Genomic DNA, 16,100 nt, shown 5'->3' with positions numbered 1-16,100 from the left:
CTGTTACTGGTCCACCACAACTTGAGCAGCGACGACAACTTTCCGACAGTTATGATTTCTCGTGAGCCAATCCTTCTGTCAGCTATGTGCTTTCAGATTTCAGGGGCACTCTTCGGTGGTGTCATTACTTCTCATGCGACTGTTTTATTGTAGCAATTGCAAAAAAAATGTCGGCCCGACTTCAAGCCTCGCGATCCCTGCACTTGGTGCGCGCGCGCGCGCGCGCGCGCGTGTGTGTGTGTGTGTGTGTGTGTGTGTGTGTGTGTGTGTGTGTGTGTGTGTGTGTGTGTGTGTGTGTGTGTGTGTGTGTGTGTGTGTGTGTGTGTGTGTGTGTGTGTGTGTGTGTGTGTGTGTGTGTGTGTGTGTGTGTGTGTGTGTGTGTGTGTGTGTGTGTGTGTGTGCGCGTGCGTGCGTGCGTGCGTGTGTGTGTGTGTGTGTGTGTGTGTGTGTGTGTGTGTGTGTGTGTGTGTGTGTGTGTGTGTGTGTGTGTGTGTGTGTGTGTGTGTGTGTGTGTGTGTGTGTGTGTGTGTGTGTGTGTGTGTGTGTCACTCAGGATGACGTCTGTTCAGTTCCTAAAATTAAACTCCCTCGTTATTTGTAGACTGCCTCTCTCTCTGTCTTTGCTACTTGGCGTGTAATAAAGGCTCTTCTTTAAAGCATACGCCAACGGCTGCAGTAATCTGCTATGAGACATTCTCATTTATTTTGTTCATTGAGAAATGACTGCGTGCCGTAGCTCCGTAGGGTTCTACGATGAGCATCGTCTATCTGATCGAGCTCGACCTTCCCAAGCTCTACGAGGTATAAAGCACCCCACGAAAGAGGTAGTAGCGAATGTCCGGGTCTCCAAATAGCGCAGGAACAGCCGGCAGTCATTATGATTGTTATGAAAACGAAAAACGCCCCCACTTATATATAATTACTAAAACTAATTTAAAGTCCATCAACCTGCATTAAGCAAAAAGCGACAGGAAAATAAAGAGCGACAAATTTCCGCGTCCTAATGCAGATGATCTTTCAAGCGCCCAGGATTTCTACTGATTAACACAACCTCTAACGAGGTGACAGAGGTAATGTCAATTGCTCGGACCAAGGTCTAGGCGGCTCGCTGTTTTCTATCGATAGTATAAATATCTTCGCCCCTGCTTTAGTCAATACTTCACACGACGTCTCTCGGACGTGTGAAAATAGTAACACGGACGGCAACGCTGAAGTCAGTTAAATCTTGGACAGCGACCAGTATAGGGAAACCATGGTATGAAGAACAGAGGAGTACAATTTTTTTTGTTACTCCCAACCACACGAAGAAATAGACAATAAAACCAAAGAAATCATAGGGGAACTTATTTTTATGTTTAATGAAAATGTAGAAATAGTAAGGTAAAGGGGAAATGGATGTGGCCGGGAAGAAAACCTTCCACGCATGGGAGCCGAATTCCCACAAGTTCGCTTACGCGTGCAGTGCGCCTTACTAACGAAGCTACGGAAGCGGTCATCGTCTTGTCCACTTTCTTCGGTATTTGTGCATCCGTGCTAGATCTGGCACTGGGAGTGTTAGCCAGTGACGCTCACGGACAAGGCGGCTACCATTGAATAGAGCCCGCATCTTGCATGAATTCAGATTTTTCGCAGCAGTGAGGCACATGTAGCACTTATGGCATACTTCTATAACACGCGCGATATCTGGCGACTGAAATTGGGCAAGAAGGGGGGCTCACACGCCAAGTACGATCCGCTGCGCAAAACTGAAGGTTCGACACAAGCCGTTGAACAAATTAGAAATCGGCGGCGTCGGCGATCTCGAGCTGGGAAAAGAAAGAGAAGCGAAAGTAAAAAAATGGGCACGGATCGATTTGCCACGTAGCACGAGAAAGCTCCAATCAAGCGGTGCCGCAACGAAATTGGCGCAGCCATAGAAGTGCCTGAGAGAACGGAGTCAAACCCCCCCCAAAAAAAGAAGAAGAAGCGAGACACAAAATGTATATAGAAAAGAACAGAAAACAAATGTGCAGCGAAATGAATTACCCATGACCGTTTTCTCCGCCTTCTCGCGCCAACAACGTGCGACTTTTCTCGTTTCATTTGCGTCAGCCCATTCAGCTTTACCGCACGCTCGCTTTCTTTCCTTTCTTTTCGTTTCCTTTTTCGGTCGCAGCGGTCGAACGCTTTCTAAACGCGGTGACGGCTTTCTCCCGAGTCACGTGACCACAGCTGAGAACGGACAGCGGCTCCTATCGCGTGGCCAGCGCTTCGAAGTCGTACACGGCGGGGGAGAGCTTGCGCCTTTGCTACTTGATATACTTTTACTTCACACGTTCACTAAAAACGAGCGAGCTTTATATAAATGGGCGTGCCAATTCTTTTTTCTCTATCGTAGACCTCTGGTTACCAGGCAGATAAAATTGCTATGACCTACCCACCATAACAGGGCAGACCAAATCAACAACAACGACAACTATAATAATAATAATAATAATAATAATAATAATAATAATAATAATAATAATAATAATAATAATAATAATAATAATAATAATAAAAATATATGCACTATGGGAGAAGACGACGAGGCGCGCTGTTTGATCTTTGCTATGCCCTTCTGTAATTTAAAGGTACAATGTAAATCAATAAAGAAGGAATTTAACACTTATTATACTGCATTTAAGGCGACAGCAGGAAAGCATTTCGCAGAATGCAGAAACCTTATCAAGCGATTTCTTTTTTCGCTGCGAGATGGAAAGAAAACTACGAAGTAGAGTGTTGCTTGCTGGGTTAACCCTTGGGGACCCTAAAAATTTAATTTCGAATCCGAAAGATTTGATTTTATATTTTAAGGTGTTTTCTTTAATAGTACCTGTTTCTGAGTCTCTTAAGTAAACTTGGAGAGAAGGCCTATAAGACTAAACTAGATTTGTCTGCCAGTGCAATGCCGCATATAATGTACGCAAGTGGTACAACATCCATCCACTTCAGATCCGGGCGGTTATTGGCTCAAAAACGCGTAAACTCGTGAACTTTATTTCAAGCTTCATTTGAGTTTCTGAGGCTTCCAGGCTGGTGTTCAAAGAAGCCGCGAGGTTACAGCGATGTGCCAGCACCTGATTCACAATAGCAGAAGCGCTGCTTCAATCCCATCATTTTTGAGCGTCCAAAACGCCTCAGGAGCCAGCGCTTGTCCCACGTACTACTCTGTGAACACGCTTCTTACGCGGTCCTTATTGTGAACCTTAAGCAGCTCGTCAAATGGCTTAAGTTTCCGAACGAACTTCACTACTACGTCCAACATTAGCTCCCGCTACGCACTTTGTGGTCTTGCAACTTGTGAAGAGGAAAGACCTGCCGTAGCCAAGTGGCATCTTAACAGGCTGCCGTTCGTCTGCCCCCTCCCCCCTCTCTCTCTCTCTCTCTCTCTCTCTCTCTCTCTCTCTCTCTCTCTCTCTCTGTCTCTCTCTCTCTGTCTCTGCGCATGATACGTTAACCCTCATTGTCCTCCTTTTGTTAAGGTGCCGCAGCGAAACGGTGAGGTGCCGCTCTCAAACGGTGTGTCGCAACTGCACCGTCAGGACGAGTCGACGCGGTTCGAGTTCCCCGCTCGAGGCAACAAGCTGCTTGCCCAGGGACAATAGTGTCCATCACACACGTCGACAACGTCGGAAAACCGTCGAGCGGGCGACTCGGCCAATCAATCTCTTTTCTAATCTCTCGCAAGCATGGCTTTCCCGTCTGACATCAAGAAGCGCAGAAAGAGCGCGCCGCAACGAGTACGCGGCGTATAACATTTCCCAAAGCGAAAAGAGAACAACACGACAACCAGAAAAGAAGAAAAGAAAAAACAAGGTGATACTCGTCAAAACCAATGTGGAAAACACAAGAACAAATATCAATATTTATCTGTTTACCCACGTCTGCCGAAAATGCCCTCGAGCGTTCTGGGAAATATAATGGATTACAGAAGCGCCAAAACCTCCAGAACGACGCACCAAAGTCCGAGGCTCTCAATATTAAAATCACCCCGTATCTCGCGTAATGAGATTTTGATCGATAACAACCACACACGCAGGCGCACACGCACTCGCACATGCACTCGCACACACAAACAAACAAGCTTTTTATTTTCATAAAGACTTCAAAGGCAGTACGGTTCCAGAATTCAAAGACTGCGAAAAGCGCAACGTAAAGCCCGCACTGACGCTATGCAGACATGAAAAGGATGCAATATCGAAAATAAAAAGTAATTTTGATAGCGTGAATTTGCAGTGCGAGAATGAAAGACTGCAGTGATAGCTTCTACGCAAAGCAAAATTTACGCAACATATACCATATTCACCTCAAGCAAGCGCATCTCTCGATTTCAAGAAATCACACTTTATGAGCTGACAGAACTCGCATATTATATATATATATATATATATATATATATATATATATATATATATATATATATATATATATATATATATATATATATATAATTATTTGTAATCTTCACGAAGCTTCGTTTTCTCTATTTACACACTGGCTCTCACTGCACATTCAAAGCGAGAGATGTAGCCTTATGGCCCAAAGATGAGAGTAAGAAGCGAAACAGTACGCATACACAAATACAGTTATTTAGCGCAACAGGATAACCAAGACGCTGAGTAACAGCTAGAAAGAATCAATGAGTCCAGGAAAAGCTAGCAGCGCCCGTTCAACGCCACCTTCACTAGTGTGTTCGCGGAAGGCCACAGAACCACTGCAGACAACTACGTCATCGTAGAAACATGCAACCAACAAAAAAAGAACAGCCATTTGCCATTCCGAGTAGCCGTGCTTGAGCAATAACAGCGTTCGAGAGAAGTAAAATACAACTATATTGAACATGCAACGCAATCCTCCTCACAGCACGGATGGCCGTCAGCTGTTGTACAGAGAAAGCATCAACAAGCGTCCGACAGACTGTTCAGAGAGCACATATCCACTCGGCGGACACTTAATCGAACGATATCGCGGTCTGCTGAACGTTTCCATAGCGGAACAAAAATTTTAAAAAATACAGCGGTCGATTTCTTGACGATCACGAAAATACACACAGCACATACCAAAGAAACAATCAAGAAAGACCTCCACTTCGATCGAAGAAAGTTCTGAAATCCATCAAAATCTTCTCAGAATTTCTAGTGAACTGTCAAGATGCGTGGGCCAACGGCGCGAGCACACCAAAGCTCCGCCCTTCACTCGAACCTCCGCTGACAAGACGTGACGGGCAAAGAGAAACAAAACAAAACAAACAGAAACAATAAATGCAGAGCCTTTACACGCCACGAACAAATGCGAGATGGCGCGCCGAACCAAGCACGCAACTAGAATCTCGAAAGGCGTAGTAGATAAAAACTTTCCTGTCCGGCCTGACTACGCATGGAAGCAGCAGGCAAGATAAAGAAAGCAATCGCTGCACTCACTGCATTCCTGCCTCGTGCAGCAACAACTCGCGCCCGCACATGCTGGCAAATGCAACGCTCACATCGCATCGTTCCACGCCGGAACGGACTCCGGGAACATGCGTCGGCATGCATAATGCATAGCTGCTTTGGCCGAAGGCGCGCGCCAGTAACCGAATACGCACTTTGCCACTCCGATCGTATGAATAACCCCGGTGGGTCCTTCGCGGCCCGACTATTGTGCAACGCTTGGGCATTTCTCGGCACATCTTGCCCAGACTGGGCGAGCACCGGACGCCGCTCAGTCGGGCCGGGGCCCATCTTCCATCTCAGCGCTGGCGTAATAATGTAGCTGCTGGGCACGGAAGCGACGCAGATGTCGCGGAAATTCCATGACCACGGCAAGGTAGAAGAGAACGCGCTCAATACTTTAATAACAAAAGATCAGCGATTCTGCAAGTGCTTACAGCTTACAAGGTGACAATAGCACAAGATGTCAGTTATGAAACACAAGAAAACTTATCTTAGAACACTATTAGAGAAACAATAGAAGTAGTGTTTTCGTATGGCTTTCCGATTTTCCGCAGCGACTCAGATTCCTTAGCACGACACTTGCAGCTCTGTGGAACGACTAAAACTCTCACGCTCTTTGCAAAAGACCTCCACCTGAGCCTCCTCCAACAATACAGAGTTTTAGAAATAGCGCACTCGAGCGTCCTTGCGAACCCAAAGGCCTACGCCCTGTCTGCGTGCCCTTTTTTGTATTTGTTTGTACGTCTGCCGCGGTTTGCGTCCCTTAACTCGGAGTGCGCGAAACATGAAACTCCCTAATATTGGTGCTGCGCACAGCACCCGCATCAATGAGTAGCTCTTTGACTTATACAAGAAGTGTACACTATAAGAAACTCGCAAAATCCGAGTTACACCTAAGGCGAAGCTTTCACGTTATGGGCAGCGCATGATCCCTAACTGTCTCGCTTTAATTAGTCGACAAACTTAACACACCACATGAATTTTGCATAAAAGCGTTTCACTTATATGTCTATACTCTATTCAATGACCCACCTACACACACGGAAGATGGTAATCCTATTCAATACACCTAGTAAAATGAATGCAAGTATATGTGACTGCGCGATGGAGGCCGAGCGGGTTCTCGTTTGGGAGCTGAAACTCGGTGAACCAAGCGCAAATCCAAACATTCCAGCTCGTGCACGCGAGTGCGCGCCTTGTGTACTCCTCGATCATTAAAATTCGAGATCTGAGATCGGCGCTTAATAACTAGTCTAGAAGAACCCAAGCTTTTCGTGAGGTTGCTCACCATCTCGTCTCGGTCAGTGCGCGCGTGCTTGCAGCAGCGAGAAAGTGTTAGCCATACTGGACGCCCCTGTAGTTTTTGAGTACTACAACTTGAACATCTCCACGATCGACAAACACTCACCTCATAGTTATGACCGCCTCTCAGACGGAACTTCACAGCCAAGAGCGACCACTTAGCACCACAACACAATTCGTAACACACCCCCACCCTCATACGCGAGGCTGTGAATTTGACTCATCCGCAAACAGCGCACCTAAAGAGCACCTGCAGAGGTGCAGCTGACGCGCGAAGCAAAACTCAGCGTGTCCAGACAATCTACAAAAAAGAAAAAGGTACGTGAGTGATCTAGACACGCGGCGACGTTCTCAGCGAAGTGGACCAATGTGAAGCGAGAATACTGGCACCGTGAGAAGATTTCGCTGCTCTACGGTAGAGTGACAAGAACTTGATTCTATTATTGGACAGCGTGTTTAAGGACATAACTCCGCGCGGGCATGAATGGGTGGAAGAGGTGACGGCCGAAATGAATCTCAAGACAGACTAAACAAGGCATCTTGGAGCCGGACCATGCGGGTGGTTACGCGACGACTTAAGAGCGCGCGCACTCTGTCTTTTGTAGGAACCACCTTGCATCACTACGCTTCGCAATGCGATTGCGCCAGCACGTACATCTTGTGCGCTTCGCGCTACGAGTACTCCGTTCTTTTGCACATCCGACAATTGACTTGTTTGCTTAGCGCTCACGAAGCCTGAGGCCTGGGCGGCTGCCATAGCCTCTCAAATTTTGCCTAAATATCACTGCAGTTTCTTCTTCGCAGCTTATTTCGAAGTTTCGTGTAGTTCTTAAAAACTTTCTCGGCTTCTTTTTCCTTTCTTCGTTCTCATCCTTTCTTTGTTTATATATATATATATATATATATATATATATATATATATATATATATATATATATATATATATATATATATATATATATGCTATAGGCGATGTCGCCCGCAGCGGCAATAATGAAAAATGCCCCTGAGAAGGGTGCATCTCCTTACAGCGAGCCTCACGCAGGAGAAGGTGACTCAAGAAACTCACATCGTATGTGTGTCCTCGCACCCCTCGCCACACGCACAGAAACACAGAAAAAAAGCGTGCGTGCGTGCGTGCGTGCAATTTTTCCCCCGTTGCTTTGTCTGTTTCGGGGGACAGAGCATCGTTCTCTCGCAGACATAGTTGGCGTGCCAAGTTTTTGCCTTGATTAGGCTGAACGTGTTAATGGCGTGCTGTATCTGGATGCAAATCAGCTTAGTTGCTCCTACAACGGCGGTGTGCGGAACTGAAACGGAGCGGATCGACACGAACTACCGTCCCCAACCCGGGGCTCCACTGATAGTTCACTTGTTTCCCGTTCAGAACAAAGCAAAGATCAGCTTTTTCAGGCTTTTCAGCGCCCAAAAATAGATGAAACATAAAAGAGATAGTGCAACCTTTAACAAGAACGCTGGTGTAACAAGACAGCGAGAGAGAAAGCAAGGAGAGGAAATGCAAGGAGGTCAACCAAACGAGCATCCGATTTGCTACCCTACACTGGGGGCAAGGTAAAGGGGAATATAAAGAGGAAACGAGGGAGAGGGGGGCATTGAGTGCACGTGGGAGGATGCACAGGGACATTAAAAGCGGTATCTTAAAGTGGTGCACTTCAGGTAGTGTAGTAGTGCACGAATCGCTTTTTGTACCAGTGACGGGTGTAGCCAAAGTCCGAGAATCTTTAACTCCTAGGACAACCTCGAGTACAGTCGGTTTAAAAGTTGTCCCGAGAGAGAGGCGCTGTACGTCGTAGCGAGGACAGATACACAATACATGCTCGATGATTTCCTCGCATCTACAGAAGTCGCACATTGGGCTATCAGCCATTCCCATAATATCCGAGTAAGTGTTCGTGAACGCTATTCCCAGCCACAAGTGGCACAGCAAGGCTGTTCTGCCGCGGGAAAGGTTAGATTGAAGTCGTAGCCGTACCAAGGGGTCCAGCTTATGCGATCGGCAACTGAAGGCACTTGAACTCCAGAAAGCTTGTAACTTTTTGCGTGAAAGCAGACGAAGTTCCCTGGCAGCATCCGTCCTCGCCAAAGGTATTCAACGCGTCTGGGTGTCTTCGTATGACCCATTTCCGTGACGGCTCTTCGGTGACGTAGCTCATAACGGCATGCACTCTTAAAGAAGTTTAAACCTTTCTTTTTAAACCCACAATGATAAACGTCATCTGTCTTTCTTGCGTTTCCTTTCTTGAAAACTCAGCGTTCACTACTTTCCTGTCGAAATGCTGTGTCACGCAGATAACGTGCGAGCCGTTCGTGACTCGGAAGTACTGGGCTCGCAGCGTTAAGGAAAGTCAATGCGGGCAAGACAGATGACGATTATTGTTGTGGGATAAGATATGATCCAAAGGGTGTAATCTTGTTTAAGAATGTGGAGGGCTGCAGGTTCTGCCGCCGTGAATGTAGTCATGTGTGACACTTTCAATTTAACTGTAACCTGCTCAGCAGGAACAACGAATGGAGCCGTTGTACTGGAAGGTGAAGTCGAACCGTACATTAACTAATGTCAAGGAGGAGCGAAAGATAATTTAGAAAACTACTAAATTACATCATAAGACATTAGCACTACGAAATACGCAAACAGTATAAAAGCAAATCGCTTAAAAAGGCGGTATTCCTGCCGTTGGCAGCCAAATAAAGCTGGTTTGTTGACAAATCAGTACCAATACCTCAGGCTCTACTGATGCCATCTACTCGATAGACCATGACCTCCCAAACTTTCTATAAAGTAATAACAAGACGACGGTGATGTCTTTGCGGAATGTATTCTCTCTTCATTTTCTTTTCCTCGTGTGAATTTCTCAAATTTACTCTTTAGGGTTATAGTCCCAGAACGCAGTCTATTCAGCTCCAGCAGAAATCACTTTGAATACAGACAATAAATAAACCAAGGCAATCTCTGTTTAATTCTTTCATGCTTTTTCTAAATGTTGCGCGACTTTTTTTATGTGATCACGCTAATATCTGTTCATGAGATTCACGCCAAAGAACGCAAACAAAAGATAAGCCAGGTTCAGTTGACGTTTCGACATTGTTAGGATCGGCCTGCAGGGGTACTGCTCTGCAAAGCTATTTCAGCCCGCTGCACGTGCTCCGATCGATCCGCGGTGGTGGCGCCCTTCAGAGAACGAGCGAGGACGACAGCGCTAACCGACCATGAACTTCCTTAATCCACCATGCGCCTCGTTCGGAGAATCGGTGACTACAGGAGAAAGCCAGCTCTGGAATTTAGAGGCGCCGGCTGGGGTCAGGCGTGACCACCTGGCTACGGGGACGCGCTCAACTCGAGTTCGGGGAAGCCAAAGTGCGTACGGGTGTGTGTGTGCCCTCCCGCTGAAAGGCGGCTCGCCTACGGTGCCTGGTCGGCTGGCCTACGTTGCCTGGTCGGCTCGCCTACGGTGCCTGGTGTTGGATCTGCAGACGATCTCAATTGCTGTCTCCCAGATATTGGACCTTGCCGTTGGGTGCGGGAGATGGCCGAGGTTGAGGAGGACTTTGAGATGAAAAAGTGGAGGTTTATTTACATTATTTACAGTGAGAGTACAAAGGAATTAACAGTCATAAAGTCATTACGGGCCGGCAGCAACTCGCACGCTGCGGCCCGTGGCAAGAAGCTCGAAAGAGATGAAAGAAGGAATGCTCTTGGAATGCTCCCTTGCTGCTCCCGGACTCTGGTTTTTAACCCCTTCGCTGTCTCGAAGTCACGTCACGTTCGGCCAATCCGCGAGCCCGCCAATCGGAGAGCGCCCGTCCGATTTGTGACATTGTGATTTGTGAAATGAATGTAAGAAATATGTCGTGTTACCTGCACCAATACTAACTTTATGCTGATGATCAGTACAGTGAGATAAGTAACATGAATTTCGGGTAAGAGTTGGGTGGTGATACAGCTTATAGAAAAATGAAAGGCGGGAGATTCTTCGACGTGTTGGCTGAAGACCCATATTTGATTTCCTTGAAGATACGCTCGCAGCACGGTTGTAGTTACAAAGAATAAAACAAGTTGCGTTGTTTTGGATTAGTTCAAGGGAGTGTATTAGGTTTTCGTGAAAGGGGTCCCATATAGCAGCACCATATTCTAATTTTGGGTGTAACAGGGTTTTATAAAGTAGTAATTTTAAAGGAGATGGAGCACGAGAAGAGTTACGGCGTAAGGATCCCAGTAACCGGTTGGCTTGGTTCATTATATAAACAACGTGATGATTTCAAGTTAATTTAGATGTTATATACATGCCTAAGTACTTATATGAAAGTTGTCGATTCTAAAGGAACCCTATTCAAGTAGTACACAGGCAGGTTATTGTTAGATCGGTATACTCGCACAAATTTACACTTGTTAATGTTGAGTTCCATTTGCCACAACCGGCACCAATTGCTGACGTTATTAAGGACGCCCTGAAGCAGGATTACGTCGTGTTCGTTAGTTATTTCTCTGAGGATTACACAGTCGTGTACAAAATAAATGTACGTCAGAAGTTATTGCTGAAGGCAAGTCATTAATGTAGATGAGGAATAATAGAGGTCCGAAGAAGGAGCCTTGTGACACACCGGACTGAACGTCGCTATGAGGTGAGTCATGACCATTAGCTGTAACATCTGTTAACATGTTATTCAAGTCACTCGACATAACATTCTACTGATATCGCACATGACCTCATCCTCGGCAGAAAGCTAGAAAGCTTTGTAAAACCTTTCCGCGAGGTAGGAATCGCACAACCACGACAACAATGAAACAATTGCGCATGCTGGCATCGAGTTAAAACTCCTCACCACTCATTCCTTTGCTGAGGCTTCACCACCAAACACAGGGCCCGGTTCATATCTCCCCCCCCCCCCCCCACCGCCGGCGGAGAGCGATCTCCCGAGAAGGGTCCCAACAGTGAGCATAGAGTCACGCGCATTTGTGGTAGGCGCGTGAAGGCAAATGCGCGGAAAGAGCCGCATTGGCTTTACGAAGTTTAAAGAAGAAAACAAAACAAAAAACGCGAAGACAACACAAAGCCGCCATTAAAAACAAACCAGGCAGCACATACCTTTGATGTCTTTCGCTGACTGCGACCTCGCTTGAAGGAAAGCCTGAAAGTAAAGAGAAATCGGTTAGCCTTTGTCTCAGGGCAACAGAAGGCGTATGGACGGCATAAAAAGACGGCACTAATCCACCATAGTCTTTCCCTAAGTCGACATTATTCGACACCATGTAAACAGATCGATGCCAGTGAATCGTTCTTTCTTCTTTTTCTTTTTCGGTACGCGGATTCAAGGTGCTGTCAATTAGTGATAAAACCGGTCAGCCGAAACTAGAGACGCTGTGTCGTTCCTCGTTCAAGCTGAAGTAGCGGCAAAGCAAAAGGTGCACAAAAGAGAAGAAGCGCGCACGTAGTTTTAGAATAAACAAAACGGCCCTGTTATTTTTTTTATACTGAGCTGTTTTACGAGAAAAAGATAATTACTCGAAACCGCCAGTGCATGTAATGTGAATGCTGCCTTTTTCAAAAAATAAAGCTATTAAAAAGGAATGAGCATTGCGCGTCTTCAAAACAAGTCAAAATTTCCGCTTTCTTTCAAGATTTGATTCTGAAAACAAGGCGGGAAGGTAAGAATTCAGTTCCAGTGCTATTAATTTTGGCGCTTTGACAGTGGTATGTGCGCTACTGATTCCACGTTATCGCCGGAATCGGCTGGCCGGGAACGGTGGTTGATAAGAAATAGGACCGAGTAAAATGAGCCCTTACAATATACTGACCGATCTATTTGTAGGAAAAATAAAGAAAGACCGCGGCCATGGATAAGAAAAGATAGAGTATAGAAACCAAAGTAAAATTGCTATATGCTCGATAAATTCAATTACAGTAAGCTCAGAATTGACATCCTTTACCAAAATGGACTTCGAAAGTCTATTATAGATCGCCTATAAACCATTCTGTAAGATTTGTCCATATACAATACATTTAGAAGTGTCGTAGAAAAGTGCAAGACACTAAGGCTATAAACAGCCTATAGAGATTCTATAGGTATTTGAGTCAAAAATATAAGACCATAAGTACTTAGACGACTATACAGTTCAGACAAATCTATAGAATTTGTCCATAAGCTTCTACAGGAAGTAGTAGATAAAAAGTATAAGGTTACAAGTCCTTTGACTGTCTATAGAGCAGTGCATAGAAATTGTCTATAGAAAGTCTGCTTACCTTACAGAAAGATGTCTGTTAAGTTTCTACATACTATCGAAATAAATGTTTGTGCGAGGTTGACGCGGGAATTTTCAGTGCCGGAACATGAACGACCGATGTCATGCTCGCAGTTCATGCGGACATTATCTTTACGAGAATCTAGCGACACGAATGCGCCTTGAAGCATCGGAACAGAGGCGGCGGGCCAAATGGCACAAGGATTGGTTGTAAGAGAAAGGAAGCTGATCCGCATCCCAATGCAGCACGCCGCCTACCGAGTTCACATCAAATCAAGCAGAAAACTGTACACGCCAACTGACTGCGTCTACGAGCAAACGAGGCTCTGTCCCCCAAAAAAGACGGAGCACCGACAAGCAACGCGCCGGATAATCGCACTGATGGTGGTATTACCGCTAATTAGGGGCAGTATTTATCGAGCGATCGGCGTCGCGAGCTCTGTCCGGCAAATCTTGCCGGCTTCGAAAGAAAGAGCGTGGGTCAATTCGCTGGCGCTGATGCTCCAGTCAAGGAACAACAAGCGAGAGGGAACGGTAGCCGGTGTGGGGAGGGAGGCGTACAGGCTGTTTGCTGTTCCCTGTCGCGGGACCTGTTCATTGTGCACGGTCTCCGCGCAGGGCCAATGCGCGCGAGCGTTCAGTTTTTTTCTTGATCGTGTGCTTCATTCGATAGAACCCCCTATATAGGCACCCGCCTTATCTCGCGAACGAATCGAGGACCACTACTTCTGCATAGGAGACGCGTAGAACTAAAGAAGCGCTGCAAAGCAGTGATTAACGAAAATTAAGGTAAAGCACGGAGGCAAGAAGGCACTCCATGACGCCCCATCATATGCAGCCTGGTGGCTTTAAAGCTCCGATTAACATCGCGAGCTTAAACTGAGCGCGAGCGTTGGGCAACATTCGACCGTCGCCGGTGGTGAAGCGCGGCGCGTTCGATGTCAGACGCGTAAATGTCAAGCTAATACGAACCGCAGTGCGGTGTCACATTACAACACGCCAATGCCTTCGGAGGAGGGTGTGCTTTCAACGCCCACGGCATGCCAGCAAAGTTCAGTCACCGGCCAACCGAAGACCAGCAACTATGTTGTCACGCCCAGACTCATTTGGAGACGTTGAATCCATCGCGTCGTTTAACATTACATAGAACCAAAGACAAGACTGCGATGTTGTGTCCTGCGTCAGGTTTTCTATGCAAGCAGCGGCGGCGGCGGCGCCTTCAATTTAACATCTCGGCCAAAATCCTCCTGAGAAGTCCTGTCTACCCAGCTACAGCGGCGCGTTCGAAAATATGATAGCCTGAGGGAGGGATTGAGCGAGGAAGGGAGGGAAGGAGGAGTGAAGAGAGAAAGGCAACGGGGTTAACCAAACTGAGCCTAGTCCGCCACCCTGCACTGGGCAAGGGGGAAATATGAGGAGGTGAGAAGTTCACAGTAGGCACGGAACCCTGAAGCCTGCAAAGTTTATATATGTGCACTTGTTAAACTGGACCTTTTCTTTCCCCTTTTATAATAATAATAATAATAATAATAATAATAATAATAATAATAATAATAATAATAATAATAATAATAATAATCCTGAGATTTCCAGCGGTTTCACCTTTCACAATATGCCCGCATTTTTATTGGCCTCTGTTGATATTGTGGAGGGAAGAAAATTTTGCTTCAGCTGTAGTTTTATTGGACCTTCCAGTGTGCAGCCGAAAGTGCTCGCTTTCAAAAGTGGGGGAGGGGGCAAATGACATACTTTGCCCCCTCACCCCGGTAGATACGATGATGATTATTATTATTATTATTATTATTATTATTATTATTATTATTATTATTATTATTATTATTACTACTACCTAACTACTTTAACCATGTCAAGGATTCAGAATGTGATTTCTACAAAGAGGGGTAAGCCTCTAAATGAAAAAAGAACGCAAATGCCAGATGCAAGAAAGCCCAAGTACCAACAGAAATTTTCCGAACCGGTTTCTTTATTTTAATTTTCCATACTTCCTAAGATGTAGAAGCCTCCAGCAGTTCTTGAGTACAATTCGACAAATTTTACACTAACTATTATTATTTTAATACAAACAACGCGACGTACACTATACGATAGCGCACATAGTACGCTTCCGTCATTTTCCTGACTACACTGCACAGCCTTTCCGCCTTCCGGTTGCTCACGTTCAGTTTTCATGAAATATCGAACAAGTGAAAGAGCCATTGCATGTCCTTGCCTTATATCGAAAGAAAAAAAAAACAGAAACTTCCATTTATACATAAGTCACTCCAGAGGGGGAGGAGCAAAGAAAGGCTGAAAACAGAAATGTCAAGCAGAAATGCGTCTGATGGGATGCCCTACGCAGGGGGCTAGGAAAGGCGAAATAGAAAGAACAGGGCGGAAGAAAAAAAGCCGTAGTTTCGCCGGAAAGGCGAAGCATCGATTGCGATAGCAAATTAGTAGACAGCTATAAGAAGTAAGGATAGCAGTTCTATAGGACATATAAACTTGCAAACATTCGCTTACTAACAAGCATGGGGTCACGCGCGCACAGGCAAACATGAACACATCACATTCGATGACCGCGGACACTCGCTGTCAAAACGCTGCTGTGAGGAAACGCAGCTGCAGCAGCAAGCGACATTCGTGCCGTTGTCAGATGGGAAGAGGACTTGGCAGCCGGAGGTGCCGCGTCCCAGAACTTACATGTACTCATCAACCCAACATCATCCGACACATTGACTCCGGCACTCTCCCTCTATCCGGGATGACTGGGCGGGGGGCTTTGTTTAGGGCCAACGGTCCTTCCCGGACAAGGGGGCTGTTGTGGTGCAGCACAACTGAGTTACTGCACTCAACACAAAAACAGCCATATCGGTCTTACAGGACACAAGCCTGAGTGACCCTCGGACTGCCTTGACGCAAAACAGGTCAAGGCGTACAACCATGGAGAGCACCAAAGCCATCCGCGGAGCCGCGCGACCACACGAGGTTGCGCCACGACCGGTTCCGGCTCTGGGTTCCACTGAGCCAAACAAAACCCCGTAGATCGACTGGCACACACGGCCAAGTCGAGCGACCTTACGAGCATG

At 46.2% G+C, this 16,100-nt stretch overlaps 1 protein-coding gene across 8 annotated transcripts in view; it reads right to left on the bottom strand.

Annotated features, from left to right (window-relative positions):
• Positions 1-16,100, bottom strand: part of cv-c (RhoGTPase activating protein) — a 448,163-nt gene that overhangs the window by 193,581 nt on the left and 238,482 nt on the right. For all 8 annotated transcript variants that reach the window (XM_075688530.1, XM_075688536.1, XM_075688532.1 and 5 more), the window contains one exon: positions 11,861-11,903. In XM_075688530.1, coding sequence (XP_075544645.1) covers positions 11,861-11,903 — 43 coding nt within the window. The remainder of the gene's footprint in view (positions 1-11,860; positions 11,904-16,100) is intronic.

The sequence above is a fragment of the Dermacentor variabilis genome, chromosome 4, assembly GCF_050947875.1.
Source record: "Dermacentor variabilis isolate Ectoservices chromosome 4, ASM5094787v1, whole genome shotgun sequence".
NCBI classification, from domain to species: domain Eukaryota; kingdom Metazoa; phylum Arthropoda; class Arachnida; order Ixodida; family Ixodidae; genus Dermacentor; species Dermacentor variabilis.
The sequence above is the reverse complement of the archived record's forward strand: the minus strand, read 5'-3'. Positions and strand labels throughout refer to the sequence as shown.